Source organism: Suillus clintonianus (genome assembly GCF_016758775.1).
Source record: "Suillus clintonianus strain FC179 chromosome Unknown DEU56scaffold_63, whole genome shotgun sequence".
NCBI classification, from domain to species: domain Eukaryota; kingdom Fungi; phylum Basidiomycota; class Agaricomycetes; order Boletales; family Suillaceae; genus Suillus; species Suillus clintonianus.
Window position 1 is genome coordinate 171,568 of NW_024539287.1, and position 26,703 is coordinate 198,270.

Consider the following 26,703-nt stretch of genomic DNA (forward strand, 5'->3'; position numbering starts at 1 on the left):
TGCGAAAGTGTATATGGGCGCTTGTTCCTGCGCCGAGCGCTGACTCTGAGGAACGTTGATACCTGGGTCGACAGCATCCGCTGCAGGCGTGTGTCCCGTTGTTATACCACATCTCTACCGTACGTAGTACTACACAAATGGAGAGTCCTTGAGGAAGGGCCCTGGCACAGATGCAAATGCTGTTTGGTCGCTCCGTTCTAAAACACGCAATCTGCCATGGGGGTGGGTACACATTTTGCATCAGTTAATAGTACACGAATGCTGGGACAAGAAATGCAAGTAAAAGTGGATATTGCTAGGTATAAGAAAGCATGATCTTTGATCACTTCAACAACGAGGGTCATCGATGAACCATTGCCCATAGACACCCCAGATCTAAAGGTTTGTCAGCCGGCAGAGCAATAAAACGTTGGAGGGATAGCCCAGATGCACGTACGCTATGCACGCACGATTCTGCACCAGAGAATTCCTGGCCTAGGAAGCGAGCAGGCGTTGTTGCACAGAACTCCTTATAGTCTGCATGTTTTGGCACGTTCATGAGATGTTGTTCAATGCGCTACAATAATGATCAAATCATGTTCCAGAGAATAGTGCATCCGCGTCTCACCCTCGTCTTCGAGCCTTTAGCGGTACATCCCTATGAGGTAGAGCGGTAAGTTTAAGTGCAAAGTAAGATCTTCAGCTTACCCGATCTTTATATCTGCTCCAGTAGGTGACGCAGTCTGGTTCGTCATAGTTGATGGCGAAATGTCCAACCACTGTACCTGAGCGCTATACCAAGTCAACCTTTGTTGTTAGAACTAACGAGAAACGTCAACTAACATCTTCGCATCTGAAGGGCCAGTTCGGGTGGTCATGGACAAACAGCGGAGTAGTCATGCAGGTGTCCATCCAATGACGGTTCCAAGTGGAAACGTTGATTTTCGCCAAGTACTCCCTTGTTGCATAAGTTGTGCACGAACGAGATTCAAGATTTGTCCAAACAGCCTTGTTGATGGGCATAGACAAGACGAATTGAACGATGGAAAACACCGCAAAAATGAGTACAGCTCCGAGAATTATGACAGTGAAGAAGCAACACCCTGGGCCATTGTTTCGTCGACGTCTTCCTCCCGAAAGGAGATGGTCATTTTCATTGTACCTAAAAAGACAAGTATCAACAGCTGCCCATGCTTTCGTGCTACACACGTCGTGCCTGGAATGAATGCTTATCACCTCTGTTAAGCACTAAACACATATGCGTGAACATTGAATAGAAGCTTACACGGTCCGAGAAATAGGGCTCGTTGGTACCACAATGTGAATCGAGGGCTGGCGGCCATAGCCATGTCCATGTGAGTGAGGATGGAACGTTTGTGGCTTTGAAGCATGTTGCTGATACGGAGGAGGAGGACTAAGTAAACCATATTGATAACCTCAACTCGGTAGATCTAGGAATTGCAGTAGCACTGTAGCAGTCTTGGAATCTCACCTGGTATAATGGGACATCGTGTCTCGGTCTCTCTCCGAGTCAGCGTCTTGCAACAACTTGAAGGTGGAATAGTACGAAGTTGCCATGGCAGGCTTTGACGCATTAAGAAACACATTCACGTGGGTATCGAGGATGGCGCTCGTGAACGGTTGAACCAAGTAGTCTAATTTCCATGATCTCATATTGCAAATTGATGCATTGATTGTGCAGGCTTTGGAGACTCGGAGTGCTCAGCGAGCTCATACCATATCATTTCCTCGTACTGGCAGGTCTTCGCCGGTGTCACTACCGGTGCTGCAGCCCGAGTTACGGTTTCCGCTCCTATGTGCGTATTCACTCTGAAATCTCTCGATTTTGCATTCAATGAGAGACCCTTCACATGAAGATGCTAATCATCATCTCGCGCCAATAACATGACGGACGATGTGGAGAAGTTTCGATTGGCCCTACAGCACTGTCCACCTGGCCATTCTTCAAATCGTCGATCCGCGTGTCTCTTTCATCTTGCCATAAGGCTTCACCACAAGTTCAGACAGCATGGCATCCCATCTGACCTTGATGAGGCCATCGAACTCCATCGTGCTGCACTGGAGCTCCGTCCCCCCGGTCATTCTGATCGACCCATCTCTCTCAACAGTCTTGCCAGCAGCATTGAAGACAGGTTCGAGCAGCGGGGCGTCCTGTCTGACCTTGATGAGGCCATCGAGCTCCGTCGCACTGCACTGCACCTCTGTCCACACGGTCATTTTCATCGATACGCGTCTCTCAACAATCTTGCTGTCACCCTTAGAAACAGATTCAAGCAGCGGGGAATCCCGTCCGACCTAGATGAGACTGTCAAGCTTCATCGGGATGCACTACTCCTATGTCCCCCCGGCCATTCTAACCAGATCGTGTCTCTTCACAACCTTGCCAACACCCTTGTAGAAAGATGCAAGCAGCGGGGCATCCCGTCTGACCTTGATGAGGCCATCGACCTCCATCGCACTGCACTGCACCTCTGTCCCCCCGGTCATTCTGATCGATCTGCGTGTCTCAAAAATATTGCCGTCAGCCTTGGAGACAGATTTCAGCAGCGGGGTGTCATGTCTGACATTGATGAGGCCATCGAGCTCCATCGGGCCGCACTGCTCCTCTGTCCCCCCGGTCATTCTGATCGATCTAAGTGTCTCGACAATCTTGCCATGAGCCTTCGAGACAGATTTCAGCAGCGGGGTATCACGTCTGACATTGATGAGGCCATCGAGCTCCATCGGGCCGCACTACTCCTCTGTCCCCCCGGTCATCCTGATCGATCCACGTGTCTCAACAATCTTGCCATGAGCCTTGGAGACAGATTTCAGCAGCGGGATGCCACGTCTGACCTTGATGAGGCCATCGAGCACCATCGGGACGCACTACTCCTCCATCCCCTCGGTCATTCTGATCGATACCTGTTTCTCAACAATCTTGCTTTCAGCCTTGGAGAAAGATTCAAACGTCGGAGCGTCCCGTCTGACCTTGATGAGGCCATCGAGCTCCATCGTGCTGCACTACTCCTCCATCAACACGGTCATTCTGATCGATACATGTCTCTCAGAAATCTTGCCAGCTGCCTTAGAGACAGATTCAAGCAGCGGGGCATCCCATCTGACCTTGATGAGGCCATCGAGCTCCATCGAGCCACACTCTTCCTCTGTCCCCCTGGTCATTCTCATCGATCCACATCTCTCAACGATCTTGCCACCAGCATTCAAGACAGATTCGAGCAGCGAGACATCATATCTGACCTTGATGAGGTCATTGAGCTTCGTCGTGCTGCACTGCTCCTCTGTCCCCCCGGTGATCCCAATCGATCTAATGCTTTCCGTAATCTTGCCTCCAGCCTCCGAACCAGATTTCAAAGGCTGGGCGTCCCGTCTGACCTTGATGAGGGCACCAAGCTCACTCGGGCTGCAATACTCCCCTTTCCCACCAGTCAGTCTGATCAATGCATGTCTCTCACCGATGTTGCAAGTAGCCTTCTCGACAGATTCCAGCAGTGGGGCGTCCTGTCTGATCTTGATGGGGTCATCGCACTTCATAGGGCTATACTACTCTTCTATCCCCCCGGTCATTCTGATCGATCCAGGTCTCTCTGGCGTCATGCAAATATCCTTCACCTCAGATTCCGCCTGTGTGGTACCCTGTCTGACCTTGATGAAGCCATCGAGATCCATCGGGCTGCACTACTCCTCCATCTTCCAGGTCATACTCTTCGATCCACGTCTCTTGTTTGTCTTGCCATCAGCCTTCTAGACAGATTCAAACTGCAGGCCGTCCCGTCTGACAAGGATGAAGCATTTAGGCTGTATTTGCAGCTCTCCCACCTGCCTCATGCAGTCTCTCGTAATGATCTAAAGGCTGCCAAGTCATGGGCCACCTTTGCGGAGGAGATGAACGATGATACTGCATTGGTTGCATATCAGACCGCATTGAAATTTCTTGATCAACATGTTGCCCTTTTGTCGTCTTCTTTCCGCCATTTCAATGTCGTGAGCGATGTGACTTCTTCCCTTGCGTCGGATGCTTTCTCGTGCAGTCTTCGTCGTGGTAATCTGACGACTGCTGTGGAACTAGTAGAGCAAGGCCGTGCGGTATTCTGGACCCAGTTGGCACGCTTCCGCTCCCCGCTCGATGATCTTGCCCTGTCTGATGACACCGGGGCAGCCTTGGCGGAAGAGTTCAAGCAGCTGAGCTTTCGCCTTCGTAACGCGTTCGATCAGTCTACTGAAGACCAGTCTCCACAAATCCGGCAATTGACCATGCAATGGGATGACGTCGTCTCGCGCATCCGCATGCTTCCTGACTTGTCCCGTTTCCTCCTGCCTCCCCTGTTCTCCGACCTACAGAAGGCGGCAGAAGATGGTCCAGTCATCATTGTCAATGCAAGCCAGTATAGCTGCGACGCCTTGATTATCCATAGCGCGGAAGACCCTGTCCGTGTCCTGCTCAATATTACGCAAGGCGAAGTGTCTGAGTTGTCCTCCGAGTTTCAGTCACTCGCAGAGCAGTTTGGTTCTGCCGATCATCAACACAAGCTTGTCGGCATCCTCCGCAAACTTTGGAATTGCATCGTTCACCCCGTGGTCCAAGCCCTTATGGAGTCTAAAGTTCAGCCTCGCTCCCGCATCTGGTGGTGTCCCACTGCTGAATTCACGCTACTTCCTCTACATGCAGCAGGACCTTACGAGAAGAACAAAGACAATTTGTCTCACCTTTTCATCTCATCTTACACCCCCACTTTGGCGGCACTCATTCGGGCGAGACAGCGGATTTCTCTGGATTCGTCCACGCAAAACTTTGTTGCTGTTGGTCAAGCGAACCCGGATGGAGGGAAAGGACTCCGATGTGTCGCTCCTGAATTAGCTGTCGTAGCCGAGCGTCTCACACCTATCGTGTCCTTCACATCGCTCGAAGACGGCGATGCAACAGTCCAGGGTGTACTTCATGCACTAAATCATAATCAGTGGCTCCACCTATCCTGCCATGGAATGCCGAATCGACAACAACCATTTGAGTCTTCCTTTGCCATGCGCGACGGGCCTTTGATGGTCAAGGACATCATCCGATCTAACTGGCAGAATCCGGAGTTTGCATTCCTATCGGCCTGCCACACCACCGTGGGCGATGAGAAGAGTCCCGACGAGTCGATACATCTCGCTGCGGCCATGCAATTCTCCGGATTTCGCAGTGTCATAGGTTCTATGTGGTCTGTTGACGACGAGGTTGCGTGTCAGGTGGTATCTGCGTTTTACGGCTACCTAGTTGATGGTTCAGGGAGATTAGACTGTACACGAGCTGCAGTAGCGTTGCACAAGGCCGTGAAGTCGTTGCGCAAGAAGATTCCGCTAGAACAGCAGATTGTATTTGTTCACATAGGTGTGTAGTTAGGGACTCAATTCGCTTTATTATTACATTTGCTGTATTTTTGGTTGCTTTTATTTCCTCACTCTCCTGATGTTTAGTTATTTGATATCGCTTTGTTGTTCCATTCTGTACTAGTCGTCTCACGATCTACTCATTGAGCGTATATGACTGTGATCTACCCCTACTGGCCTGCGGTGTCGGCTCATTTTCACTTTGGATGCTGTACCCATGCCGAATCTCCTGTGATGAAATCAAATATCATGATGTTAACAAAACCCTGAAATAATACGAGCAAAATCAACTATAGTCATTCACATGCAGCAGAGCAGCACAAAAAAGTCGTCAGTGAAAGAATATTAAGTATTTTAAGAATGGCACTCACAGACTGAATCATACAGGCTGGACGCCTTCGTTGGTTCAGAACTATGTAATATTATTACTACCTCGTCGTCTGGGGCAGTCAGGTATGTCGTGGCCACCGGCTGTCTTTAGCAATCTCCAGACTGCTGATTAGTACGGCAAATTGCCGCTTCACCAGCCTGAGGTGGTCGGCCCTAAAAACAAAGTTTCAACTACCAATATGACTCGGAGTGGTTGAGGTCTGTCAGGCGGCTCTTCGCGACTTGGATCACCTCCGAGTTACTATTACGCAGACCAGTCAATACACAATTGACTCTCCTCACAGATCTTCCTCAGACTTTCCTGTTGTCGAGAAGCGTACCAGAGCTCAAGCGCTCACAACTATCTTGCGAAAAATGGGCCATCCTAGTTGTCGCCCGCCTGATCCCAAACAAATCCCGGCCCTTTCCTCTTGCACCTTTTGACTCTTATCACCCCCGACGAAGTTTCCAGTCCTGAAGAAAATAAAGCTATGTCAGTCGATATCGTGCATGATGTGGTCAACGAGAATCTCCAGGCATTCATAGTATCCGCAGGTAAGGACACGTACTGAGAGCTGCCTTGGCACAGTTGCAAATGTTGTTTGGTCACTCCATTCTAAAACACGCAATCGGCCATGGGGGTAGGTACACATTTTGCATCAGTTGATAGTACACGAATGCCGGGACAAGAAATGCAGGTAAAAGTGGACATTGCTAGGTATAAGAAACCATGCTCTTCAGTCGCTTCAACAGCGAGGGTCATCGATGAACCATTGTCCGTAGACACCCCAGATCTAAATGTATGTCAAAAGAAATTCAGGAGGGATAGCTCAATTACACGCACGCTATCCTCGCACGAGTCTGCACCAATGAAATTCCGGTCTAGGAAGTGAGCAGGTGTCGTTGCGCAGAATTCCTTATAGTCCGCATTGTGTGGCACGTTCATGAGATGTTGCGAAATGTGCTACAATAATGATCAAAAAAGTTCCAGAGAATAGTTCATTTGCGTCTCACCCTCTTCTTCGAGCCTTTAGCGGTACATCCCTATGAGGTAGAGCGGTGAGTTTAAGCGCAAAGTAAAATCTTTAGCTTAGCCGATCACTATATTGGCTCCAATAGGTGACACAGTCTGGTTCGTCATATTTGATGGCGAAATGTCCAACCACCGCGCCTGAGCGCTATACCAAGTCAACTTTTGTTATCTGCACTAACGAGAAATCTCGACCAACATCTTCGCATCTGAAGGGCCAGTTAGAGTGGCCATGGACAAACAGTGGAGTAGCCATGCAGACGTCCATCCAATGGCGGTTCCAAGGGGAGACATTGAGTTTTGCTACGTACTCCCTTGTTGCATAAGTGGTGCACGAATGAGATTCAAGATTGGTCCAAGCAGCCTTGTCGATGGGCATAGACAAGACGAATTGAACGATGGAAAACACCGCAAAAATGAGGACAGCTCCGAGAATTGTGAAGACGCAACACCCTGAGCCAGCGTTTCGTCGACGTCTTCCGCTCGAGAGGAGATAATCGGTTTCATTGTACCTAAAGACAAGTATCAACAGCTGCCCATACTGGCGTGCTACACATATCATGCCTAGAATGCATGCTAATCACCTCTATTAAGAACTGAAAAAAGATGTATGAGGAATGGAAGCCTACACGGTCCGAGAAACAGGGCTCGTTGGTACCACAATGTGAATCGAGGGCTGGTGGCTATGTCCATGTCCATGTGAGTGACCTTCATGTGTGCGTCCTTGCGCGGTGGAGTGAGGATGGAATGTTTGTGGCTTTGAAGCATGTTGCTGGTACGGAGGAGGAGGACTAAATAAACCATATTAATAACCTGAACTAAGCAGTAGATCTAGGAATCGCCTAGTGGCCTTGGAATCTCACCTGGTATAATGCGACATTGGATGACTTCCCGTAGGCTCGAAATAATCGGATTAGAATAAATATTATTACTTTAGGAAGGTGTGCCGCGATGCCGGTCGCAATTTACGCCACATTGACACACCGACATAATTTTGCACCCCCTCATAAACCTTATTTTATTTTAATCTGTAGGGGGGGGGGGGCCCCCCCCTACAGATTAATCCGACTAGAATTCTTCCGTTTTGGGCCACTACGCCAACGATATCGGCTGACATAATACCGCTCGCACGCACTTTGCGAGTTACACCAAAGTTACACTGTAACAGTGTAGCGTCGAAAGACTTCACAGTGTATTGTCAAAAGAACTACATGCCACAGGTAAGTTCTCTCCGTTCTTCTCGGCCAATGGTCCACCCTGCACAGGCTCAAATTGATAGCTCATGATACTAGCCAGTTTTCGTCAATCTTTTCATTGAAATTCATTCGATGTCGGCGTCCGTCACGTTAAACAGCTATGTCCCTTCATTTTTCATTCCGCGCTATACCACATGAATCCTAGTTACAACACTTGCCAGGGTGTATTTTCCCGTGGATTTGAAAGAAGCTGCGAGTGGCAAAGGTATATTCTGTTGAGGTGGCGATTGTTGATGCGCTCTTGGCGGGCAACCTCTACTCCAGCGATAAGTGCCGCTGCTAGCACACGTGAACCTTCTTCGTCTTCGAGGATGTCTGCCTCGTTGTCGTTCAGAAGTGAATGTACGAAATGGTCCATTTATCAAGGATTATATCTATGTAGTCGGCCTACGGTTGAATATTGTCGTATAGATTAAAAAATAAACCCGATTTCCCATGGTTTTTCAAAGTCCGAAATATTCTATTCTGATTATTTAGCCTACGGGAAGTCATCCATTGTATCTCATGCACATGATTGATCGATATTGGATCAGTGTCTTATAAACTGCAAGTTAGACGCCAATTGCAAGTTCGTGGGAGTCTCAACGGTTGCATGTTGATTTCATCACATTGTTTCCTGCGGCTGTCCATGACGAGACGTGGCGACACTTACAGCTGGTTCGGAAATTCTTGTCCGAAGTCGTCCGATCGTATCCGTAAATTCAAAAAATCAAAAAAATTCAGAAAATTCAGAAAATTCATTGACACTATCTACGAGCTCTCAAACACTCATTCCAACATACATCGATTGTAAAACTACCTAAAGCCCTGCTAAAATGTGGACCGCCGACGAAATTGACGCAGAAAACGAAAAATATCGTACCGAAGTACTGGCTGACGATGCCAACGCTATCGACCTGCCGGATAGTGACGAAGAGCAAGAGCTTGATGACGAGGAAGTAGACGTTGAAGATGAGGAAGTTACATGTGTTAACGAGGAAGTAGAAGGCAAAGACAGCGAAGTAGACGATGAAGATGAGGAAGACTGGCTGCCCCCCCTCCATATGGAAGAGGAATTATTGACCTCCGAGACCAGTGACCTGCAGGAGTTGCGCAGTATGTTTAAGTTTGTCGTATCATTGGATTTTGGTTGTGACATGCAGCAATTTTTTAGACGAGATTATTGAGAGGAAGGCAAAACTCACCATCAAGCTGCCCCCCAGGCGTTGGTTTTTTTTTCGTGTTCATTTGTTTAATAATTTACTACTTGAAATTCGGAGAATATACCATTGTTAACATCATTATGGGTACCCGCAGTCAGTGAACCAACGTCGAGCCTTCGATGGCGTGACTACTGTAAGGCAGGCATCTATGAGGTCCTGTATTGGGTAATCAGTCTCCTGGAACTCTTGCCAATGGCGTCGGAGATAATATTTGACTACGAGTATATCAGCAATCTACCAAGGATGACAAAGTACGAAGCCTACCAGAACTGAAGCTCTCTTCGATTGGGTTGAGGTCGGGGGAGTATGGTGGCAAAAATAACAAGAGACAGCCTGGTTTATGAGTGGGCTTCAAGGCAGCTTGCAAAAAGTGAAACATTCTCGTACCAGCAGCTTCCACAGCCTCACGAAGAGCTATGCTTTTGTGAGTCGAACAGTTGTCCATGATAAGCACACTCCGTGGGTGGGGGTAGCGATTCATGTTCGGCAACTGGTTTTTGGTCAGGATATGATGCGTTCGTTTTGCAAAGTACTCACCACGTCGTTAAGAATAAAATCATAAAATTCAATGCTGTTCACGGAACCTTCGACAACACACAAGGCTATATATCCATCAAGCGAAAGTGCGGGAAGAATGCTGTACCGTTTTCCTCGGGTCAATGGACGCACATCAATTGGACGTTCACCAGATGCCGAACGACCATACTTGCGAAAGAAGGTACGACCATCTTTGCTTGACTCGTCAACTGTGATAATCTGCTCAGCCGTGAAATTGGCTGCAATATCTTCGCGCCATGCATTCCGAGCATCTTCATCTCTCTCAGCGGCATTTCGTTGCACCATTTTGTATGTAATTCCAAGGTCGCGAAGGTTGTCGTGAAGCGCCGTTTTCGAAATGAAGACATTATGCATTACTGTAAGGTACTCGAGGATTTCGTCGAGGAAAAGGGTGGGTGTTTCAGTGATGAGTTGGCATATTTCTTCTCTGATCTCGGCAGTGAGAAGTCGAGGGCGTCCTCTATGGGCATTCGGAGGGTTTACTGAGCCTGTGTTCTCCATCTGAACAGCCCAACGCTCGATACTCTTTCTGCTGATGTGCAGAATGCCTGCCACCTCGTCTACTGTCCAACCTTCCCTCACCAGGTCCAAAGCCCGTTCTTTCATGTCTGTGCTGATTTGTCTGTATGGCATGGTCGATGTACAATGGTCTGGATAGTGTGAATGAATTTTCTGAATTTTCTGAATTTTTTTGATTTTTTTGATTTTTTGAATTCACGGATACGATCGGACGACTTCGGACAAGAATTTCCGAACCAGCTGTAGTAGGCAAACTCTTGCAAAACAGTCGTGATGCAATTCGAAGTGCAGTGCGCACACATCCGAGCCAGCATGCCACACCAGCTAAGACCATCAACTTCAATGCAGACCGGACGTTCAAGGGCAACACAGAACTCTCTTCCGACTTACCCAGGGTCCTGGAGTGAACCTAGTCTTATTTCCATGATCTCATATTGTAAATTGATGCATTGATTGTGCAGGCTTATATTTGAATTGAGAGCCTAGGCTCTGCAATGCCTCAGCCTCATGTACTGATTCTCGGACAGAGCCTCGGCCTCACCGCAGCCTTGCGGCTCGCCGTTAAATTCATGGGCTCGCTGAGCACTCTCCGTATCATTTTCGCACTGGCAGATCTTCAGTGTACCGGTGCTGCAGTTACAGCTTCTGCTCCTATGTGCGTGTTCACTCTGATGTCTCTCGAATTTGCACTCAATGGGAAACCCTTACATGAAGATGGCCAATAACATGTCGGACGATGTTGAGAGGTTTCGGTTGGCCCTACAGCACTGTCCACCTGGTCATTCTTCCAATCGTCGATCTACATGTCTCTATCATCTTGCCACAAGGCTTCACCACAGGTTCAGACAGCATGGCATCCCATCTGACCTTGATGAGGCCATCAAACTCCACCGCGCTGCACTGGACCTCCGTCCCACCGGCCATTCTCTTCGGGCCTTGTCTCTCGACAATCTTGCAGAAAGCCTTGTAGACAGATGCAAGCAGCATGGCATCCCATCTGACCTTGAGGAGGCCATCGAGCTCCATCGCACTGCACTACTCCTCCGTCCCCCCGGTCATTCCAATCGACCCATCTCTCTCAACAATCTTGCCAGCAGCATTGAAGACAGGTTCGAGCAGCGGGGCATCCTGTCTGACCTTGATGAGGCCATCGAGCTCCATCGCACTGCACTGCACCTCTGTCCACACGGTCATTTTCATCGATACGTGTCTCTCAACAATCTTGCTGTCACCCTTATAGACAGATTCAAGCAGCAGGGAATCCTATCTGATCTGGATGAGGCTGTCAAGCTTCATCGGGCTGCACTACTCCTCTGTTCCCCTGGTCATTCTAATCAGATCATGTCTCTCCACAATCTTGCCAACAGCCTTGTAGACAGATGCAAGCAGCGGGGCATCCCGTCTGACCTTGATGAGGCCATCGACCTCCATCGCACTGCACTGCTCCTCTGTCCCCCCGGTCATTCTAATCGATCCATGTCTCTCAAAAATCTTGCCATCAGCCTTGGAGACAGATTTCAGCAGCGGGGCATCACGTCTGACCTTGATGAGGCCATCGAGCTCCATCGGGCTGCACTATTACTCCGCCCCCCCGGTCATTCTGATCGATCTGTATCTCTCAACAATCTTGCTGTGAGCCTTCATGACAGATTTCAGCAGCGGGGCATCACGTCTGACCTTGATGAGGCCATTGAGCTCCATCGGGCTGCACTGCTCCTTCACCCCCCCGGTCATTCTGATCGATACATGTCTCTTAACAATCTTGCTGTCACCCTTGGAGAAAGGTTCAAACAGCGGGGCATCCCGTCTGACCTTGATGATGCCATCGAGCTCCATCGGGCTGCACTACTCCTCCATCATCCCGGTCATTCTGATCGATACATGTCTCTCAACAATCTTGCCAGGTGTCTAAGAGACAGATTCAAGCAGCGGGGCATCCTGTCTGACCTCGATGAGGCCATCGAGCTCCATCGGGCTACACTGTTCCTCTGCCCCCCTGGTCATCTTGATCGACCCGCGTCGCTCAACAACCTTGCGAACATCATTGAAGACAGATTCGAGCAGCGGGGCATCATGTCTGACCTTGATGAAGCTATCAAGCTTCATCGTGTTGCACTGCTCCTCTGTCCCCCCGGTCATCCCAATCGATCTGAGTTTTTCCGTAATCTTGCCTCCAGCCTCCGAGCCAGGTTTCAAACGCTGGGCATCCCTTCTGACCTTGATGAGGGCATCAAGCTCAGTCAGGCTGCAATACTCCCCTTGCCCACTAGTTGGTCTGATCAATGCAGGTCTTTTGTCAATGTTGCAAATAGCCTTCTCGACAGATTCAAGCAGTGGGGCGTCCCGTCCGACCTTGATGGGGCCATCACACTTCACAGGACTGTACTATTCCTCTATCCCCCGGTCATTCTGATCGATCCAGGTCTCTCGGGTGTCTTGCACATGCCCTTCACCTCAGATTTCACCTGTGTGGTACCCTGTCTGACCTTGATGAAGCCGTCGAGGTCCATCGGGCTGCACTACTCCTTCATTTCCCAGGTCATATTCTTCGATCCACGTCTCTTGATTGTCTTGCGACCAGCCTTCTAGACAGATTCAAACAGCGGGACGTCCCATCTGACATGGATGAAGCATTTGGGCTATATTTGCAGCTCTCCCACCTACCTCATGCAGCCTCTCGTAATGATCTGAAGGCTGCCAAGTCATGGGCCACCTTTGCGGAGGAAATGAATGATGAAACTGCATTGGTTGCATATCAGACCGCATTGAAATCCCTCGATCAGCACGTTGCCCTTTTGTCGTCTTCCTCCCGCCATTTTCATGTTGTTAGGGAGGTAACTTCTTCCCTTGCGTTGGATGCTTTCTCGTGCGGTCTTCGTCGTGGTACTTTGACGACTGCTGTGGAGCTAGTGGAGCAAGGTCATGCAGTATTCTGGACCCAGTTGGCACGGTTCCGCTCGCCACTCGACGATCTTGCCCTGTCTTATGACACCGGGGCAGCCTTGGCGGAAGAGTTCAAGCAGCTGAGCTTTCGCCTTCGTAACGCGTTCAATTAGTCTACTGAAGACCAGTCTCCGCAAACCCGGCAACTGACCATGCAATGGGATGACGTCGTCTCGTGCATCCGCATGCTTCCTGACTTTTCCCGTTTTCTCCTGCCTCCCCTGTTCTCCGACCTACAGAAGGCGGCAGAAGATGGTCCAGTCATTATTGTCAATGCAAGCCAGTATAGCTGCGACGCATTGATTGTCCATAGTGCGGAAGATCCTGTCCGTGTACCGCTCGATATCACACAGGGAGAAGTGTCTGAGCTGTCCTCCGAGTTTCAGTCACTCGCAGAGCAGTTTGGTTCTGCCGATCATCAACACAAGCTTGTCGGCATCCTCCGCAAACTTTGGAATTGCATTGTTCACCCCGTAGTCCAAGCCCTCATGGAGTCTAAAGTTCAGCCTCGCTCCCGCATCTGGTGGTGTCCCACTGCTGAATTCACGCTACTTCCTCTACATGCAGCAGGACCTTACGAGAAAAACAAAGACAATTTGTCTCACATTTTCATCTCCTCTTACACCCCCACTTTGGCGGCACTCATTCGGGCGAGACAGTGGGTTTCTCTGGATCCGTCCACGCAACATTTTGTTGCCATTGGTCAAGCGAACCCGGATGGAGGGAAAGGACTCCGATGTGTCGCTCCTGAATTAGCTGTCGTAGCTGAGTGTCTCACACCTATCGTTTCCTTCACATCACTCGAGGACAGCTACGCAACAGTCCAGGGTGCACTCGACGCCCTCAACCATAATCAGTGGATTCACTTAGCCTGCCATGGAATGCCGAATCGACAACAACCATTTGAGTCTTCCTTTGCCATGCGCGACGGGCCTTTAATGATCAAGGATATCGTCCAATCCAACTGGCAGAATCCGGAGTTTGCATTCCTATCGGCCTGCCACACCACCGTGGGAGATGAGAAGAGTCCCGACGAGTCGATACATCTCGCTGCGGCCATGCAATTCTCTGGATTTCGCAGTGTCATAGGTTCTATGTGGTCTGTTGACGACGAGGTTGCGCGCCAGGTGGTGTCTGCTTTCTACAGAAACTTTATTGATGATTCAGGGAGATTGGACTGCACACGGGCCGCGGTAGCGTTGCACAAAGCTGTGAAGTCGTTGCGCAAGAAGATTCCGCTAGAACAGCAGATTGTATTTGTTCACATAGGTGTGTAGTTAGGAACTCGATTCGTTTTATTATTACATTTGCTGTATTTTCTGGTTGCTTTTATTTCCTCACTCTCCTGATGTTTAGTTGTCTGATATCGCTTTGTTGTTCCATTCTGTAGTCGTCCCGCGATCTACTCATGCACCATCACAGTCCTAAGTTAATCACGGCAGTAGCATATGATTCAGTGTATTTGAGCGTACATGACTGTGATCTGCCCCTATTGGCCTGTGGTGTCTGCTTATTTTCACTTTTGGATGCTGTACTATGACGAATCTCCTGTGATGAAATCAAATATCATGATGTTAACAAAAACTCTGAAATAACTACAGTCATTCACATGCAGCAGAGCAGCACAAAAAAGTCGTCAGTGAAAGAATATCAAGTATTTTAAGAATGGCAGTCACAGACTGAATCATACAGGCTGGACGCCTTGCCGCATTTGATTAGTGAACAGCAATATCGACCTAGCGGTCAAGCTTCTCTTGCGTGAGCTGGAGCTCAATAAGACTTCAGGAGATGATAGCTTGCGGACGACCTCCAGTCGTTCCTTTCGCGAGAGCAGTCTCAAAGTGCGTGCAAGGTCCCTTTGTCGCACTGAGACCAAGGGGATATGAAAAGAGGTTAAACATGGCACCAGTGCGGTCGATCTAGTGCATGCAATCGGCGATGTGAGAGGAGATGTTGATGAGACCGACAAGTTCGACTATGTCGCCACCCATAGATTTACAGTACTTAGCCACCTCGAAAGGGACGACATCATCAGGAAATCGGCCATGAGGTGATTTTAATAGATATTTCTGGCAAAATAAAATCAAACATCTACATATTATGTCCAAATATATGGAGATATATAGGCGCCAGCACAATGACACTGAATGACAACCCATTGCAAGAAAACTCTAATGTTGATGAAGATATGTATGGCTCGTAAATATGATATTTTGTAGACAAACCGTTGAAAAAGCCCAGCATCGCTCCATAAAAGTGTTCACCTACTGCCTGAGCTTGACTTTGTGATAACTGTTTGCAATGTTACCTAGTTGGCAATCAAGAGATGCAAAACTCTCGTAGTACTGACACAAAATGGACATTGCTGGCAGTTGTGACGCGTCCGGGTAATACCTTGTCACTTGCTAGGAGCCTGAGCTGCACCGCTCCATTGTGTATGCAGTCGACACGCCGGCAAGGACAACAAAACAGATAGAAACCATTAATTCAGTTCCAATTACAGCTAACAGAACATGTCAGGAAACATCGATACTCTACAAGAAAAGCTCAAAGTTCATCAACGTTCATCATCAGCCACCACAAGTCCTTGGGCGAAAAGATAGCAAAACTAAAATGCTGCCATATCTGAAATCCGCGTGCGCATAGGTCAATGGCTAGACCACGGTGCGCAGATGATTCGTCGTGCAAATACAACATGATTGACTTGGAGATGTCGACGAGTGAGCTAGGAAGTCATTAACGTTGACTAACATGACTAGAAGGTCATTGTTACCTGGTGGATAATGAGAGAACGGACATCAACGTTGCTCCTCCTGGGATGGTACCACTTGACGGACTCTGTGCTCTCCACAATCTTCGGCGCGTCTTCTCCGTTACTGATATGCGCAGTCATCGGTTCCATGCTGTGACCCACATTCCGCTCGCCTCGCTCTCGAAAGAGATTGGTGAAGCCCTTTGATTCAGTGGGCTGCTGGGTTGGGTATTGTTTGGAGTGGGGGAGCGAGGGCGTGGGGCTTCGACCTCGGTAGTCGTCGAAAGAACAGCGGTAGCCGTTTTAGCGGGGGTATCCCGTTTGGGAGGTGCTTTCACAGCCGGCTTGCACTTGTCAAATGCGAAGCTCAGGATGGGAGATGTAGCTGGATTCCATTCTCCGTATGATCTCCATCTTGTAGTCGTCCAAACTGCGTTGCCTCGAATGAGAGGGAGTGCAGGAAGGAAGTATAGTCGAAGGAGCTTGAACCAGAATTGCCGGACGGGATGACTCGCGTCAGGTTCACCTAACGGTTTTCTGGAAACTGGATCCAATGGAATCTGAGATCGATTGAGTCAAGATCGGTTAGACGGGCAAAGGAATAACTTACAGTGGATAACAATTGTGAGCGTCCCAGCCTCGTGATCTTCGTGACGAACAAGGCATCACGCGAAACGTGCAGCCCAATGAAACTCATCAAAGGCTCGATCACGTCTACCATGTCCTCAAAGGAAGGGCAAAGTGGGATACGCTGGGTCCAATCGGGAAAGAAAAAAACGAAAATGACTGACGCAGTACCAGGAAGAGTGGGGGCTATTAACGATAGCTGATATTGACGAATTGGAACTGCCGATGTTCCAGTAGCGCTGAAACGTGCACGAGGTTGCGTAAAACTGGGATTGCGTTCCTTGAGGACGAATGTTGCGTCATACAGAGGAGCAATGGAATACTTCAGAACCCTCAACATCAGGTCTGCCAAGTCGGAGTGAGCGTCAACAAACCAAGGAATCCTCGTCAGAACCGCAATGGCCGGGTGTAGAGCTCCCACAGAGATAAGGCCATTGACTAGCCCAGCGACTTGGTTGGGAGATTTGAACTCGACGCTCTTTTTCACTTCCGTAGGTTCCATACGAGGCTGTGAGCTCGAGCTGGAAGACTCCAAAGGAGCTGCCATGGCGAGCTGACTGATCTTGGCATCAGAAATGCGCTGCTGGACCTGGGTAAAATAGTCCTTGTGGTATGTTTCAATATCCGCGTCCCTTGGAGTAAGCTGCTGCGTTGTCAGGAGGTCACTGGCCATTTGACAGAAATGTCCTCACATGAGGGTAAAGATCTTCTACAGAATGAAACACTCTCTAATCAAGATGGCAGCAGTTAGATAGAGGTTCCTCGGGGGTGGTTCATGGGCCTCTGGGGACTATATGACGAGTGAATTGCAAGCATCGTTTCACGTCGAAAAAGACTGACCTGATAATGGGAGAATTTGAAACCTAGCACCTGTGTTAGCACTCTTCGGTGATTTCCAATACTTCGTCCAGGCTCTTATCCCCCAACTGCTCAGTAACGGGATCAACAGCCATGCGGGTAGCAGTGAACATTGCGGGACGTCTATACAGTCCAGTCCATGGAGAAAACGAAAGCAACACCAAGAAAAATGTGTAGTGGGTTGTTCTGCGACGTGAATATGTCGACAACGCTTCTCGCTAGAGAGATAGTGGAGGGTTGGTGGAGGGCGCAAACAACATTGCAACTATAGTAGATGCGGCGGTGTGATTATATAATCGATCTAAAAGACGCTGATATGCCTGCGATACTCATCGATAATCCCAAACCACATCATCAACTCATAATACGGTATAGAAGTGTCGATGGGGCAGCAAAAGACGGTATGTATCAATAGATGGATATTTTTCATACTGATCGCCGTCCATCCACAGGACAGTTGTGGGTTGCCAAAGAAGGGCGAGGCGGGGAGTGTTATGGTAGTGGTGATCAGGCCTTTGATCCCGGGTTCCAGGGGAAGGAAAGTAAGGTGCGTAAATAGTTCGAGCACCACGCACACTCACTAATTTGTGTAGCCCTCACATGAACGGGGAGCCGCCGGGGAGACTGAAGTATCAGAGTATCGATAAGGTGGTTCGGCTAGTGCGAATGAGCGCCAATGAGGGGGTCGATGAGGGGGCTGATGAGGGGGCCGATGAGGGGGCCGATGAGGGGCTGATGTAGTCTACCACCACCAAGCGCTCGACGCGTACGCGTATACCGAGTTCCATGTCGTCAGAATGCCCGCTAGAGATGTAGGCCTGAACTCTTTGCATCGATCCGGGAGTTTTAAGCCTTTGGAGTGACTCTTAGACTCCAACTGTGAGCGAAGACCGGACGTCACTTTTTCTGCGCATGAGTGGGTGTTACGCACGACGATCACGTTTACCAAGCGTTGGGTACTTGGCTCTGACATTCCTTTGCGAGTGCGGGTGAGTGGAGCGGAAGCAGCGGATGCATTAGCGGATTAGCAGTCAAGCTCTGGGGTGGTGCGCACCTCGTGTATTGATGAGGATCCGTTGGCTTTGGCCTTCCTCAAAGCCATGGCAAGGGCACTGGCAAAGTGTACGTCACACAAACTCTTCAGTTGACCTAGCTGCTCGACAACGACAACAGTATGGAGCACGTCAGTGAGCTGGTCAAGAGCAACGGACACTTCAAAAAGCTCCTCCACGGTCCGTGCAGCAGTCATAGGATCACAAAATTCTGGGTCATCCAGATGTCCATCAAGGGCGCCCGTAAGCTGCCACCGCTTGCGCACGAGCGTCTTGTACTTCGTTTCAACACCGGTGCGCTGCATCTCCAGGCGATGGACTTCCTCAGGAATGTCCGCACGTGAGATCTCTGCCCTGAGAAGACGTATAGATGACGCTTCCACAGACTGCTTGATGGCTCTCGAGACGATCGTTTGAAACCACTGAGCTGCCTCTATGGTCAATCCTCGCCACCTCTGGGGTGGCGTCTGGAATTTCGGCGCCGGTGTCGAAGCAGCAGCGGTCAGGGTTTGCGTGGACCAATTGGCAGCGGCGGTCGAGCCCTAGCTCGACTCCTGATATTGGAAGGCGGGCTAGGGGTAGCAGAAATGGATGGCTGTCGGATGATGTTAAAATGAAACTGTGATACGGGGGAGGAGCTATGAATGAAGGTGTCAACGATGGTGATGAATTGACAGATGACGGTCGGAATGGACTCCTTGAAGAAGTAGAGAGTGGCGAAACGGACGGTAAAAATGAGGTACCGGGGACATGAAAATCAGATTCAGGGCGTTGCAATAAATGATCCGGAGATGGCCCTTGGAAATGCGAAGACCCCACATTCCAACATCATGCTGCTTGGGCATGGTCATGGCCAAGATGATAACCGCTACGCCAAAGTCCTGGGTCATGTCAATGTCGTTCTCGCGGGGAACGTTCATGAATCCCGCTGAATAGAATTTCTGTTCATTCAGTGGTATGAATTAGTTCAAAGCCGTACATGATCTGAATAACAATATTAATATTTCCCCTCTTGTGGGAGATAAACACGATTGGAAGGAGTACTGCGTTAATAGGTAAGCGATTCTATCCATTTTGGCGATTTTTATGAATCTTACAATTGAATTAGCTTCGTTGATCGAGATACGCTTGTGCGATTTCACCTTGGTGTGGGGCATGTCTACTCCCATCAGGCAGCCTTACATGAAGGCCACAGCTTGGTGTCACAGCCCAAATCCACTCAAACAGCTGCCCAGATGGAAGATGGACGTTTGGGAGGCGAGAAAAGCCTTTTGGGAAGCAGTACGCACCACCCAGGTGACAGCGAGCGGGATGAGCTGGACGAGGTGCGGAGCATATTACGGGATCAACAGGGGATGATTGTGGCGGTATCGTAATATCAATCTTCTGGTCAGTTGTATGGGTCTGCTGTCCTGGGGATACTGAAATGGGTGCAACTTCAGAAGTGATCTCAGGAGGGACAGGTTCAGGCGGAGGTGTTGACCTCATAGGTCATTCGATAGATACAGGCCTGCTAGGGGCAGCAGAACTATCATCTCCTGCTGAGCCCTCTCCTCGCGACGGAACGCTCAGTGTCATCGCCCGAGACAATGTGCCAGCGCCATCTTGTGGTACCGGAGGGATCGCCGACCTAGGCGCCTGAGGGCGTCCAGGAAGCTGGAGTGCCATTATGGCTAAGGGGAAGTTGGGGGAGAATAATGGAGTAAAAATATTTGGAGTCTCGGGGAAGGTCGGTTCCCCAGTGGAAGAGCTCGAGGAGGGGAAAGTCGATGAACTTTGCGACTTGGGCTCCAGCGATCGCATAATCAAGGAGGTCATACTCTTGGCTGACAGTGACGCTTCCAGGAATATCAAGGGCACGTTCCGCACGTTGACGCTGTGCAAATATTCCCGTACCGGAAAGTGGGCTAGTGTCAAGACTATCCAACTCCGCAAAGGCGGTCAATGGCATCTCGATGTGACTAGCAGGAACTGCAGAAGTGGGTACCAGAGGGAACTGGGACAGCGCTAAGAGACATTGCACAGTAGACGAAGCAATTAAAGCAGGAGTGATTGGTATTTGTGAGACAAATATTGAACAAGGGCACTCGCCGATGGGAAGTCTGATCTGCTTTTTATTGCTTTGAAAAATGCCGCTAGACAGAACATCTGATGCCTTGAAACCTGAAGAACGTTTAATGACAACTGACAGCAAAAACTCGTGAACACTTACTTCTCCCACACCTCAATGACGGCGATGCTCCTGGCGCTCGTGCCCTGCGCTTCCTCAGACTGACATTGCCAGATTTCGTCTGCAAGTATGCGCTGACCTCAGAGCTAATGATTGATACCCATCCAGACCATCCGTTGGACTAGGAGAGAAGAATTGGATCGATGTGCTAGACACGCCAGTTCCCGTTTGGTGAAATGATGACTGCGACGATGCTGTTGCAGGAGTGTGAGAAGCAGTATTTGGAACGTCTGAATCAGTCTCATCCATCCTTGCGAATATACTGCTTGCACCTATGGAGCTATCACTCTTCATTGGTTGAGTGTCGCGAATTGACTGTGATGGCATTGGCGTCGTCGGCACAGGCGAAGGGACCTCTCATATTTGGGAAATGTGTCTTGATAAGCCTGAATGCATGATCATATCAGGAGATGCCATGGCCGATGTGCCGGCATCTGGAGACGATTGCGATTTATCTTGGACGATAGACGCTCTCGCTTGACCCAGAGCCTGAAGGCAGGGGAGGCACAGGGGGTACGGTCGAGTCACGATCCGAGTCGTGTGCACGCGCAATTTCCGCCAGCAGATGGTCACCACGAGGAAAAGTCGCAGAATCTTGACGCGTCATACCGCTGCGGTGTCGCGATTCCCGACCAGGGCAAGAGCAAGAGTTGTGCCGGATATAGCGGACATGTTATCCGAATCCATGGGGGGTGGAGGGGAAGCGGTTGGAAACGGTTGCCGACTCGAGCCCGAAGATTCGGGCACATTCGCTGCTGGTCGCTTGGGCGCGACAATTTCGACTTTTGGTATATAGATTGGGCAGCGCTCGTTTGAGCGCAATGCGTTTTTGTCGGATCCTGGAGAAGGCGCTGTGGGCGCTGATAGGTCTCTTGGCAGCAGATGAAGTAGGAAATACTTGGCTGGTAATATATTAGCCTCGGCTACATGAAGGGTGATAAAACATTTTCCCTTCAAAATTAAACCATCTGGCACGACAACGCACTCACCGTCACTTTGAATAACGGGTAAAGGCAGGCTGTATCTGCCTCGACAACCAGCCACCCAACCTGGTCCAGGCGATTAAACCAAGTCTGGCCCTGCCGATGAGACCCGGCGCACTATGAATGGATACGGTCAGGTAAAATCATTGGTGTGGAGGAAGAAGACTCACGTAGATAGGAGATACCTGGTAGCCATCAGCCAGGTACCCAATTAGATCATACGTGTCGTTGGTTAATGCGACAAATGCATGCTGAAACCAAAGTTAAAACAAAACGGCGGATGAGCGTCGACAAACCTCTTCGTGCTAGAGGGAGGGCCGCGTCAGCGGATGGTCCGCGGTACAGAGTCTAAGAAGACTCACGTAGAACCCCAGAAGTTGTAATCTATGTCGTTCGGCTCCATGCTTGATGTGAAGACGGCATCAAAGGGAGCGGGTGGCTGGAGGGTATCTGAGGGACATGTCGCGACAGCACTTGACGTCGAGGGGGCGAAGTCCGGGATGCACCTTGTTCAAGGCACCCCACTGAAAGATGTGCTCAGGGTGGTGGAGCTTGAAGAGGATGGAGAAGAAACACTTCCGCCTGATACAATCTCGGATGTGTTCGTGCAAAATGCAATGAGGAGGTTCACCTGTGCCACGACCGATTAGTTGGTGAATCTGACACGTCTGGACTACATACATTGTCAGCTTCACATTGACGTTGAGCATACCAGTCTTCTGGGGCATAGAAGGCCGAGGCGCAGTTGGCACTGTTGCCTTGAAGCCATGTGTAAGCATGAGTACAGATTCCACATCAGACTAGACTCACAATCAGCTCCAAATCCGTCACATCCGTTGTAATACCTACCTGGTCGTCAGGATGTGTATATAAGTGGAAATCTGCATACGCACGCAAAAGACGTCTCCACGTTGAAAACATGGCTGAGGGGAAGTGGTGAGGGTAGAGCCATGTTCACTGAAAAAAAAACTCACAGATTTATGAGCGAGATATCAACGCTGGAACCACACCCAAGACAGGACGGGTTGGCCAAATTCATCTCCAGCAAGGTGCAATCCTCGGGGGCAGAGCTTCCTGGACATTGCCGGATTCCAAAAGCATGACGAAGTAGGAGATTCTCTCCTGTATCTCGCCCTCGACGCAGAAGTTGGTGAGCGGCGACATTGCACCCCTGACCACCTTCTTCAGGTCCGATTTCGTGTTGTCGAGGGACTTGGATAACTGCTATTGTTAGTTAGAATGGAGGAAAGACAAGAGCAGGTGTACATTGACGCGGATCTGTGGTGCCAAACCGGCAATGGAAACCACGTAATCCCCCAGCGCATGAAACTTGTACGTATGGAAATTGAACGACTTTTCTTCCTTGCTTGCCTCAGTAAAGGTGCAGCCTGCGACTGCTCCGGATTCACCTTCTGTTTGCCTTTAGCATTGACGCCTGTCCTAAATCTTCGAGCCGTCAAATTCCCACAAAACCTCAGGCAGATGGCGGGGTGCTTGGCGATGGCAAAATAGGCTAGATCACAGTCGCATTGACGCATGTCCTAAACCTTCGAGCCGTCAGATTCCCACAAAACCTCTGGCAGATGGCGGGGCGCTTGGCGATGGCAAAATAGGCTAGATCATAGCCTTACAAAAGCAGGGTGAAGAATGCATCCTTGCTGCACCAGACCACCGAATGGAAGCCCCATTGATGAGACTTCTGCACACCGCCATTCTAGTATCAATGGTCGAGCTCAAAAGAACATTGGTTGGGGTATGGGTGAAATTGGGCATCGTGAGTCTCAGCGTGGACATCTGATTCGGCTGAAACGGGAGCTGGAACAAAGCCGATGTCTTGGAATGTCACAGATTCTTCTGGATCGTTGGATGAGGAGGTGGATGAGAAGAACTGGTGTACTAGTTCGAAGAACTCACCTGAATAAAACAAACACGATTACTGATGGGATGATACCATAAACTTGAGAATTTTAAATCGCAATGGAGAACTTACAAAATGCCTTCACCCACAAACGATAAAGACGGGCTTCACTTGCCAAGGGTAGAGAGGCAAGTAGAATGACCTGCCAGACACAGAGATAGTGAATACGCAGCACTCAGCTATCAAGTGCCAGATCGCCAGATCAGTGAGGTGGCGCAACTCTGAGCGTGGTACAAACAAGTCACAACACGAAAATTTTATGTGATGGCGAAAATGTAGCCAATGCCGCATTCACCAGTGTATGGAGTTCTCGCTGCATCATATTATTACATCCATTGGTAGTACATACAGGTTCAACGCAACAGCAAACAACAGCAGAAGGGACTAGTATGTGCGCATAGATTATGCGTGCTTTAAGAAGTATGAAACGGGTAAATCCCAGATATATCTCAGCGACGTTGTGGAGCTGAAGCCCTCATTATTTGGAAGCTCGTCGATTGCATCGTCAACTGGCTGGGTTACGATGTCCATCACGTCTGACATGTTTCTTCTTCTAGTCCTGTCAGGGAGGTACATCGGAAGTTGCCCCTTGCAGATGCCGAGAACATTGTGTCCCCTAAATATAGACCATAATGAGTATAATTTTGAATGGCAATATAAAGGCGTTCACGTTAGGAAGGGGAGGATCTGCACTGCCTCTGTGCTGTGAACGGGGGGAACATGTGCAGCTTCTCGTACATTTCGTCTAAGGCCGACATCAGAATACCGCGCATTTCTTCTTGGCGAGGGTGTTCAGTGTCATCTGAGCCCGCATCACTCAAGACTGATGTCATTGTATAATAGAGCTGATGTAAAATACGGCCTTTGTCATTTCAATAGGCAAGAAGTGAAGAAGAACTTACAAATGTCAAGAGATTGCCCACTGGCGTTTGCGCCAAGCACCTGTATCTCGAAAAGATTTCCTCCGGATAGAGATCCGCCATCCTCCCTTGTTGGTACTCATCCGCTAACCTTTTGATCGGCTGAAAAAGTGTCGCCCACAGAAGTTCCCTAAAGACTTGGTGAATTATGAGTTCTTGAATGGCCCGTTGCACCTGTAAAGCGAAAGGTTGAAATTGAATTAATCTGGCGCGGTCTCCAGCCACATACTTGATGGACATCGCCGGATTCCAAAAGCCTGACGAAGTAGGCGATTCTCTCCTGTATCTCGCCCTCGACGCAGAAGTTGGTGAGCGGCGACATTGCACCTTTGACCACCTTCTTCAGGTCCGATTTTGTGTTGTCGAGGGACTTGGATAACTGCTATCGTTAGTTAGTATGGAGCAAAGATAAGAGCAGACGTACATTGACGCGGAATACCGGCCATCCGGCAGTGATGGATTCTCCGCTAGCGAATGTAATGTTCACTGATCGAAATGTGAGATGTTGACTCATAGCGCCTAAAACGCAAGGTGCCCACCCGGTATTTCAAGCATTTGCTCGTAATTCTTATCGACTAAATCAAGCGCGGTGAGGAAGCAGTTAGTTACTGAACGCCTCACGACCACAGGATTAGTGCTAAACGGATGTAGATGCTCCCCAACCCACAAGCCCCCAATAAAGAGGACCCTCGTAAGCATTACAATACGCCACCAGGGCGTTCTCCTCATTTGTTGGGTGAGGGCGGTCCTTTGCACCTTGTTCAAGTCACCCCACAGGCTGGGGGCAGAGCTTCTCCATTGTAGGTCGGGATGAAAGCTGCCAACGGCTAGCTCCTCGATAGGTGCCTCATTCGGGTCATCTGAGATTGACCCCGTGAGCTCACCGATGCCGCTGGCAGAGGCGATCGTGGATAAGCCCCAGAAGTTGTAATCTATGTCGGTCGGCTCCATGCTTGATACTATGGAGACGGTGTCAAAGGGAGCGGGTGGCTGGAGGGTATCTGAGGGACATGTCGCGACAGCACTTGACGTCGAGGGGCCGAAGTCTGGGGTGTCATACATAGCTTGTACCGTCGCAGTAGCAGGGGAATAGATAGGAGGCGGGTAACCGAATGGAAACGGTGCGGGGTAAAATTGGATCGATTTTTCGTTCAGCAAGTCTTGTAGCTATTAACAAGGCATTATGAAAGCACGTATACTCCTCAGGACAGCACTCACCAACCACGTCGGTAGTGGATCACCTTGGGCACTAGGTCTACAGTAAGTAGAACCGATCGCGCTGATATAGTCGCCACCTGTTGGCTAATTTTCCCTTCAAAATTAAACTGTCTGGCACGACAACGCGCTCACCGTCACTTTGAATAACGGGTAAAGGCAGGCGGTATCTGCCTTGACAACCAGCCACCCAACCTGGTCCAGGCGATTAAACCAAGTCTGGCCCTGCCGATGAGACCCGGCGCACTATGAACGGATACGGTCAGGTAAAATCATTGGTGTGGAGGAAGAAGACTCACGTAGATAGGAGATACCTGGTAGCCATCAGCCAGGTACCCAATTAGATCATACGTGTCGTTGGTTAATGCGACAAATGCATGCTGAAACCAAAGTTAGAACAAAACGGTGGATGAGCGTCGACAAACCTCTTCGTGCTAGAGGGAGGGCCGCGTCAGCGGATGGTCCGCGGTACAGAGTCTGGCACTTACGCTGAGCCTAAGCAGCTGCTGAAGGATTTCTGGCCATTGGGGTTGGTATAGCCACACGGGGGCAATTGATGCTGAAGCCATCAGGTTGGGCGGAACTTCCTGATGGCTGATGAGGATTTATAGTAAGTATCATTGGCGAGGTTGGTAAAGCTAGCCATCAATTGGCAAGGTTTGCTCGCGATAACCAAAGGGAATTCTTGATGGCCGTGAATTTTTGATGGCCAGGAGTGATGGCCAGAGCAATTCGAATTACGCCCAGATAGCCAGCAGCGATGGCCAGCGATGAACGGTAGCCGAGAATCAGCCAGAAATTAGATTTGCGCACATTGGGTTAGGAGACGTCGCTGTGATGTAATATTAGTTCTCGTAATCGAAGGTGTGCTGCACGAACATCTCGTCTAATGCGTCTATGA

General features: G+C 49.6%; 8 protein-coding genes across 8 annotated transcripts; 2 read left to right on the forward strand and 6 right to left on the reverse strand.

Moving 5' to 3' along the window:
- Positions 1-186: 186 nt before the first annotated feature.
- DEU56DRAFT_817086 (uncharacterized protein) lies at positions 187-1,644 on the reverse strand. The gene is made up of 8 exons (XM_041353895.1): positions 1,472-1,644; positions 1,265-1,393; positions 1,196-1,207; positions 823-1,141; positions 688-771; positions 608-637; positions 437-556; positions 187-375 (listed from the first exon to the last, which is right to left on the reverse strand). Exons 1-8 carry the CDS (start codon positions 1,555-1,557, stop codon positions 328-330), a joined length of 828 nt encoding a protein of 275 aa, XP_041205978.1. The 5' UTR covers positions 1,558-1,644; the 3' UTR covers positions 187-327.
- Positions 1,633-5,379, forward strand: DEU56DRAFT_890642 (TPR-like protein; the record flags this gene model as incomplete). Its single annotated transcript, XM_041356285.1, has 2 exons — positions 1,633-1,796; positions 1,857-5,379. The coding sequence occupies exon 2, from the start codon at positions 1,885-1,887 to the stop codon at positions 5,377-5,379; it is 3,495 nt and encodes a 1,164-aa protein (XP_041205979.1). The 5' UTR covers positions 1,633-1,796; positions 1,857-1,884.
- Positions 5,380-6,344: 965 nt separating this feature from the next.
- Positions 6,345-7,541, reverse strand: DEU56DRAFT_817109 (uncharacterized protein; the record flags this gene model as incomplete). Its single annotated transcript, XM_041353896.1, has 6 exons — positions 6,345-6,533; positions 6,584-6,703; positions 6,754-6,783; positions 6,864-6,917; positions 6,969-7,281; positions 7,399-7,541. Coding segments are annotated over 6 exons (708 nt in total), but the record flags the coding sequence as incomplete, so codon positions are not given.
- Positions 7,542-10,798: 3,257 nt separating this feature from the next.
- Positions 10,799-15,301, forward strand: DEU56DRAFT_758122 (TPR-like protein; the record flags this gene model as incomplete). Its single annotated transcript, XM_041350207.1, has 6 exons — positions 10,799-10,959; positions 11,144-12,771; positions 12,843-13,343; positions 13,371-14,516; positions 14,967-15,088; positions 15,140-15,301. The coding sequence occupies 6 exons, from the start codon at positions 10,799-10,801 to the stop codon at positions 15,299-15,301; spliced, it is 3,720 nt and encodes a 1,239-aa protein (XP_041205981.1).
- A 493-nt stretch (positions 15,302-15,794) lies between these two features.
- Positions 15,795-17,440, reverse strand: DEU56DRAFT_956538 (uncharacterized protein; the record flags this gene model as incomplete). Its single annotated transcript, XM_041359243.1, has 4 exons — positions 16,610-17,440; positions 16,162-16,559; positions 16,021-16,123; positions 15,795-15,872 (listed from the first exon to the last, which is right to left on the reverse strand). The coding sequence occupies exons 1-4, from the start codon at positions 17,297-17,299 to the stop codon at positions 15,795-15,797; spliced, it is 1,269 nt and encodes a 422-aa protein (XP_041205982.1). The 5' UTR covers positions 17,300-17,440.
- A 1,068-nt stretch (positions 17,441-18,508) lies between these two features.
- Positions 18,509-20,024, reverse strand: DEU56DRAFT_915132 (uncharacterized protein; the record flags this gene model as incomplete). The annotated part of the gene is made up of 3 exons (XM_041357698.1): positions 18,509-19,078; positions 19,280-19,477; positions 19,719-20,024. 3 exons carry the CDS (start codon positions 20,022-20,024, stop codon positions 18,509-18,511), a joined length of 1,074 nt encoding a protein of 357 aa, XP_041205983.1.
- Positions 19,862-21,093, reverse strand: DEU56DRAFT_956547 (uncharacterized protein; the record flags this gene model as incomplete). The annotated part of the gene is made up of 3 exons (XM_041359244.1): positions 19,862-20,699; positions 20,749-20,792; positions 20,846-21,093. 3 exons carry the CDS (start codon positions 21,091-21,093, stop codon positions 20,167-20,169), a joined length of 825 nt encoding a protein of 274 aa, XP_041205984.1. The 3' UTR covers positions 19,862-20,166.
- Positions 21,094-21,244: 151 nt separating this feature from the next.
- On the reverse strand, positions 21,245-26,371 carry DEU56DRAFT_956549 (uncharacterized protein; the record flags this gene model as incomplete). The annotated part of the gene is made up of 20 exons (XM_041359245.1): positions 21,245-21,689; positions 21,752-21,866; positions 21,920-22,000; positions 22,042-22,054; positions 22,112-22,199; positions 22,275-22,380; positions 22,431-22,507; positions 22,560-22,594; positions 22,643-22,672; positions 22,724-22,970; positions 23,740-23,809; positions 24,570-24,761; positions 24,817-24,966; positions 25,012-25,073; positions 25,127-25,754; positions 25,806-25,889; positions 25,938-26,048; positions 26,102-26,182; positions 26,228-26,236; positions 26,291-26,371. The coding sequence occupies 20 exons, from the start codon at positions 26,369-26,371 to the stop codon at positions 21,370-21,372; spliced, it is 2,580 nt and encodes an 859-aa protein (XP_041205985.1). The 3' UTR covers positions 21,245-21,369.
- Positions 26,372-26,703: the final 332 nt, after the last annotated feature.

Excerpts from the sequence above, each read along its gene's own strand:
- DEU56DRAFT_817086 (XM_041353895.1), bottom strand. The coding sequence starts at position 1,557 with ATGGCAACTTCGTACTATTCCACCTTCAAGTTGTTGCAAGACGCTGAC. Across the intron at positions 1,394-1,471 it reads ACGATGTCCCATTATACCAG|TCCTCCTCCTCCGTATCAGC; the intron begins GTGAGATTCCAA and ends TGGTTTACTTAG. Across the intron at positions 638-687 it reads GGAGCAGATATAAAGATCGG|GGATGTACCGCTAAAGGCTC; the intron begins GTAAGCTGAAGA and ends TCTACCTCATAG.